The sequence below is a fragment of the Glycine soja genome, unplaced genomic scaffold, assembly GCF_004193775.1.
Source record: "Glycine soja cultivar W05 unplaced genomic scaffold, ASM419377v2 tig00104511_1_pilon_84547_1256723, whole genome shotgun sequence".
NCBI classification, from domain to species: domain Eukaryota; kingdom Viridiplantae; phylum Streptophyta; class Magnoliopsida; order Fabales; family Fabaceae; genus Glycine; species Glycine soja.
The window spans coordinates 89,130-95,724 of record NW_021144441.1 but is presented as its reverse complement, the minus strand read 5'-3'; the positions used below and the strand labels follow the sequence as shown (position 1 = coordinate 95,724).

Here is a 6,595-nt window from a genome sequence, read left to right as displayed (position 1 = left end):
ATAGGAACAAAATTATATGCATTCGTTGCATGGGTAACTTTATTAGGATAAATTTATTAGGATAATTATTTTTATATAATAATTTGTTTTTATGCTATAAGAGACATCAACATATTTATATTTAAATTTAATGTATGTAACTTTTATATCAATGAAGTTTAAATTTTTTATAACAAAATATTCTTTATTTTTTTAATTTGAAAGTATAAAAATTATATATTTCTATACTATTATGATTGTGCTTGTTATGTAATACAGGACAAAGAGAATAGTATGGAAATAAGTGGGTTATAGTGGACAGCACAACCAAAATAATATAAAATTTAGTATAATATTCTTTTTAATATTAATTATCTTAATGTAATTTACATCATTATTATATTTTATGAGAATTCAAAATATAAAATATGTATAATTAAATTAGCTAGTCGATAATGTAAATTCAAAATAATAGCATGATAAGGTTGTTGTAGATAATGTAAATTCAAAATACATGATATGATAAGATTAATATATTTGATAAATAACCTAAATTCAGGACAAAATAAGGTTCTTATTGCTAGTAGATAATATGAATTTGAAATACATGATACAATTATTGTAGGTTGTAGCTAAGACATAATGCTTGAGATACAACAAAAAAGTAGGAGTATGTGTGTCTTTTGAATACTTTGTACCTTGGACAAAAAAGTGATATGAGGGTTTGCTGGGTAACCAAAATATTTGTTCATGTGTAACGTATGTTTTAACAGATCAATCCATATTTATATTTACATGTCACATAGGTATCTATACTTAGACAAATCCATTTATTAGACGATTAACCATTCTTGAACAAATTCATTAGAATGATTATTATTTTTATAATTGTTGATTTTTTATATTTAAATTTACTGTATGCAAATTTTATAAAAATGATATTTAATTTTTTTATATCAAAACATACTTATTTTTTAATTCAAAAGTATAAAAACTATATTTTTAAAAAATTATTATATATTTTATCTATGTTGTCTTAATCATATTTATATCCATTTGGTGTACCAATAAGCATAGTAGGACAAATCCATTTGGATAATTTTTGTTTTATTTTATAAGTATTGGTTTTTTTATATTCTTGACTCTTAGATATTTATATTTAATTTCAATATATATAAATTTTTATATGAGTAATGTTTATATTTTTTTATAAAAACATCAATCATTTTTAATTTGAAATCATAAAAATTATATTTTTAAAACTATTACATATTCTAGGCTTAAATATGTTTTTAATATCTATAAAATAGTCCACCTTTATTTTACTATCTAAACTACTTTTATTTTTTTACTTTACTACTTGACATTTTTTTGTTCTTTTTTGGTACCCACCATTAGTAAAAAAAATGTACTCCTTTTGGATTTATATATAAGCAAAAAAAAATTATTTTATATTTTAGACTTAAATATAAGTAAATTTAACTAATTTTACACCTATTTAATGATATCATTTCTAAAACACCCTTCACTTAATTGTAACTTTATTTTCAAGAACCCTATTTTATTCATGATATCAAATTCCAATGAAGGATATTTTTGAATGACTTTATTTTTTTACTTGATATTAGTAAAATTAAATTATTTCAAGTGATTTTCTTAATCAATGTAAAAATAATTATTTTTACTTATATATGAATATAGAAGGAGGACTATATTATATTTCTTCTAATAAAAAATCTATGTATTTTTATTTTGAAGGCAATGATAATCCAAATATATGATTAATATAGTAACTATATGTGCTCTCATTTTGATTAAATTAAAACTTATTATAATTTTTTGGCCAATGACATATATAAATCACTACAACAATAAATGGATGTATTAAGTTTATTTTTTGTTTTAAAGTATTCATATTCATTGATTAATTTAATTAACACATTCTTATTCTTTCATATGGTATGCTAAGTGAATGGAACTTAAATATTCATAGTCATTTGTTAATTAAATTCATGTGTTCTTATTCTTGCATTAGGACAAAAATATTTGTAAAGTTTGATTGTGTGATAATGGAGGTCTTTTTTGTTCCCTTCTATGTTCTTTGCAAAAAATATGCTATCTTTTGGAATAAATTTGATATAATATGATGTAAATATAAATGTTAAATAATTTGTTTACATGCTCTAAAAGGACATCCCATTGCATAAATTCTTGCAACTGCATTTGTGCTATCCCGATCAAGGTGAGAAAATATATAAATTATGTATCCCTTGTTAGTTTACCTTTTGGGTCTCTTTTTTCTTCATCTCTTACTAGTTTACTTCTTCATTATTGGTGGGATTGTGTTTGTTTATCTTTGATTTTGCTTTATTAAGTGAGGCAAAGTAGTATTTCTTCCTTTATCAAGGGTCTCATGCTTATTTATCCACATGCTTTCTTTGACATTTATTTTTTATTTCCCTTTACCATTGTAATAACTTAGGAGGGTAATCAATATTTGAATCGACAAAGTGTGCAGAGGAAAATGTCTAAAATAATGGGAATGGTGAAGTTCTTATCATTGAGACAGATAAAAAACGGTGTTGTTGTCATATTCACTATTAATAAAATTATTTTTTATGACGCACATTTTAAAACGGTTATGCGTAACCATCTTAGAATGTCACACAATGACAATTTTATAATTATGAGATTGTTCGACAAAGACGGTTTTATGAAAATCGTCTTAGAATCAATCGTTCTACGATAGTTTCGCAAAAAATGGTCTTAGAATGACTATCATTCCAAGATGGTTTTAGGAAAACCGTCTTAGAAGTTAGTGCTTTTATTTTTAAACTCTTTGTCTCCCCTCTCATGTTTCTCACTGTCTCCCTCTCCTCTTGGTTCTCACTCTTCCTCTAACTCTCTAAGTCTCTCGTATCTCACTCTTCATGTCCCTATTCTATGGAATTTTCTCGAAAAGGCATTGACGCTTCAAATCGTTCCTCCTATGCTGCTCCTCGCTCTCCTTTCTTTCAGGTCCTTTTTTCCTCTTTCTCTTTTGTTGCTTTCTCAACTCTTTTCTCTTCGTATTTCAATTCTTAGGGATTTGGATTTCTTTCTTCTTCCTTTTGTTACACTTTTGCTCTGTTCTCTCTTCCTGGGGCTCTTTCTTCATCTTGTTTTGTTTAATTTATTTAGTTGCGAAATCAAGCTCTTTTCACGTTTAGTCCTATCGCCATAACTTTTTTTTGGTGCTTTTATGAGCTCTATAGTGCCTTTTATTTTAATTAAAAAGTATTTATTTTTTATTTGGATTAAAGAGCATGTGTAACTCCAAACTCACCAAAGTCAAATAATTAGTCTCTTTTAATGTGTGAAATAAATCTTTACTTGACAAATGACATGTGAGTGAAAATCTTATAGTTTATTATATTTTTTCAAATAAGAAACTTTCCATATTTATATTTATTTGCCTAAAATTGCAGGGTTGATGTTGGTGGAGAAATTCCGAATTGGAGGCAGAGTTGAAGAGTGTGGTTAGGGAGTTGAAGAGTGTGGTTAGGGAGTTGAAGTATTTACTAGGGTAGTGACTAGTGAGTCTTCATTGCACTTCCTCCCTTTGTTAGGGTTTATGGTTGGATGGGGTCACTGCAAGATTGTATGCGCCATGCCTCATATCCACATGGTTACACCCACCCTTCTTCTCAAACTCACACCACTGTAGAATCCGCCAAGAACTTCTCTTTCCCTCTCGACCCCTTTCAGTCCAAAGCCATTACTTGCCTCCAAAATGCTGAGTTCGTCATGGTCGTTATTCAAAATCAAAATCTATTTTTTTTTCTTTTATTCCTTTTCTCACTTATTCTATATAACTTCAGGTTTTTGTACACACCTTTGCTAGGAAAACCATGGTGGCATTGCATGTTATTGGCATGTCCCTCTACAATGGCCAGCGCGTCATCTACACTTCCCCTATCAAGGCACTGAGCAACCAGAAGTACAAAGAATTCAAGGATACTAGACACTTATTCAAATAGATATAAATATGATAAGAGTAATCATTTTCGATTCTTCTTATGGAAATTTCTGCAATATTTTTTCTATGAACAATTTTTACTTCTTTCTTAGGACATTTTATGGTGGTAGGGCCTAGGTTATGTTGCATATGGATAACAAACACTTATTGGTTATGGTAAGATATCTAGTGTGGGATTGCTTAGGTTCAAATAAGCTTGAAGTTGTATCATTTCATAAATATATATCATGTTAATAAATTTGCATGACTTTGTATACTCTTTTGCAGCCTTTCCGCACATGAACTCATCTATTCACAAAGGTAAACATTATTAATGTATTTTTTTTCTTTAGGTACAAAACAGTGGCTTTCTACTGATAGCTTTTTGCACCATCTTTGCAAGGTATTTTCGCTGATGTTAACTCAATATTCATGTGCATAAATTTGATATATGACTTACCTTTCTTAATTTTAAGAAGCTAGATTGGCATATATTCTAGTCAATTATGGATTTTTAAGATCCTGAAATTCTAAAACTTGTCATTTTAGCACCAAAAAGAAATGAATGAGTTGATCTTGAAAGTGAAGGTCAACAACTCATTTCTTTGTATATGTGGTTGTCCTTCATTGATGACAGTTAGCATATTAGACTGCACATTGTTTCCCTCTACTTGACATTGTCCTCCACTTTTTTTATCATCCTTATTAATCTTTTTTGTGTTTTCAAAGTAGTTAGTGTCCATAGGACAAAAACTATTAAACAAGCAACTTATTCCAAGGGGAAAATTAGGAAAGGCCGACAATTTTCATAAGAATAATGTAGGCCTTTCAGCATGCAGTTTCCTTTCCACTTTAATAAAAAAAGATTGGTTAATCATTATTGTCTCTCTTTGGGTTCCTAAGAGATTCTTATTTTGTTTTTGGTAAAATTTTGTTTTCATAGATTCAAATGCTATCTTAAGCTTCTCTGAGCCATGAATTACTCTTTTGGTAAAAATCATATGCATATATATATATATATATATATATATATATTGTTGAGCTATTAGTGCTTAACATGTGTGTGTACATGATTGATTTGTTTATATGGCATTTTTTCCTTGCAAAAGGAGAAATTTTATTAGAGAAAAAAAGAAACAAAATTACTAAAGATTTGTTTTTGTGAAAGATTATCTCTGGTTCATCTTTTCACATCTAATTATTTTAATGTAATTTTTTGGTAGGCCAAACAATCCAAGGTCATTCATCATTGAAGGTTTATGTCAGGAAAAAATGTCAGAATTAACGGGTATGGATAGTTATTGACTTATTGTAGTGCAGTTTTAAGGGGTCTATTATTGTAGACGGATTTAGATAGAATATGGCTTGCCTGTTTGTTATACATAAAGGATTATAAGATTTCTTGTTAGGGGAAACCCTATGAAATTTTGTGTGCACTTGTAATCTGGCCTATAAACCAGATTATTCAAATAAATTTTGTGTTCATCCCTTGAGTTCATCATCCATGAAAATGGCTTAATATTCTGGTTTTGTTATAAACTATAAAGTAAGACATGTTTTATATTTACTTCATCGGGGAAGATTATTAAATTTGATTCTCCCAGTAAAATCAAAATTCAGAAAACTTGGGGATTTTAGAAACACTTGTGATCTAAAATCTATTATTGTTGTTATTATGGCTAAATTGGGGACATCCGAACATGTTTAATCATGAATATATTTTTTATATCAACATTTAATGTGAGAGAAATAAAGAATTTATCATTGGGGAATCTTTGTTTTCTATAAGTTCAATTTAAGTATTTAGGTTCTCATTTTTAGATTTTCCAATTAGGAATTTTATAGCTTAAAAGTTGGAAGAAAAAAGGACAAAACAGTTTGCCCCTTTTAATTCTATCAATTTCCTAATGTTATAAATATTTCTTCACATCAACATTAGAGCTAGGAGTTTACCCACTTATTATGTATATTTTTTCCACAGGTTAAGCTAGATGTTTGGGCCAAGGAAAGAGAAGTTGTTGGTTTAAAGGCAAGCTTAAACACCTTAATGTCTGAAATACAACGCTTGAATAAATTGTGTGCTGAGAGGAAAGAAGCTAAAGATTCTCTAAAGAAAAAATGGAAAAAGATTGAAGAGTTTGATGCTCGTAGATCAGAATTTAAGACTATATGTATGAAACTCCTTAAAGCAAATAGGGTAATGTTACGTTATTTCAGTATTTCCTGTATTAGCAAAATTCTAATTGTAATGATCAGGAATCTTGAGAATGTAGAGATTGTTGTGGATGCATTATCCATATGGTAATTTAGTTTAATGAGTAAACAAAATTTCCACTTTATGCCTAACATTGTTAATTAGTGGCTTTTATTTTACTTTTTGATCTTATAAAACTTTTAATTTAATGTTTGATTTTGTAAATGTCATTTGTTTAATCCTTTCTTAATTATTTCTTTTACTGACATTAAGAGTGTAATGAATGAGATTTTACAATATTTTGTAAAATGAAAGTTTTGTACGAGGACTAAGATATCCCAAGGGTATATTAAACTAAAGAATATTCACTACTACAAAAGGTGCATACAACGACAATTGTAAAGGATATTCAAAGACGATTTTTA

At 28.1% G+C, this 6,595-nt stretch overlaps 1 protein-coding gene across 2 annotated transcripts; it reads left to right on the top strand.

The window, feature by feature from the left end:
* Positions 1 to 3,468: 3,468 nt before the first annotated feature.
* LOC114404540 (DExH-box ATP-dependent RNA helicase DExH9-like) lies at positions 3,469 to 6,289 on the top strand. Of its 2 annotated transcripts, XR_003665028.1 has the most exons (5): positions 3,469 to 3,768; positions 3,840 to 4,015; positions 4,330 to 4,379; positions 5,200 to 5,264; positions 5,958 to 6,289. XR_003665028.1 is itself a non-coding variant. In XM_028367440.1 (2 exons), the coding sequence occupies exons 1-2, from the start codon at positions 3,601 to 3,603 to the stop codon at positions 3,996 to 3,998; spliced, it is 327 nt and encodes a 108-aa protein (XP_028223241.1). In that variant the 5' UTR covers positions 3,469 to 3,600; the 3' UTR covers positions 3,999 to 4,321. The 2 variants fall into 2 exon arrangements, 1 of the variants encoding a protein (XP_028223241.1); XM_028367440.1 differs by lacking the exons at positions 4,330 to 4,379; positions 5,200 to 5,264; positions 5,958 to 6,289 and having other exon boundaries at positions 3,840 to 4,321.
* Positions 6,290 to 6,595: the final 306 nt, after the last annotated feature.

Coding starts and splice junctions, on each gene's coding strand:
- LOC114404540 (XM_028367440.1), top strand. CDS start 3,601: ATGGGGTCACTGCAAGATTGTATGCGCCATGCCTCATATCCACATGGT. Junction 3,769..3,839: donor AAAATGCTGAGTTCGTCATG/GTCGTTATTCAA, acceptor ATATAACTTCAG/GTTTTTGTACACACCTTTGC.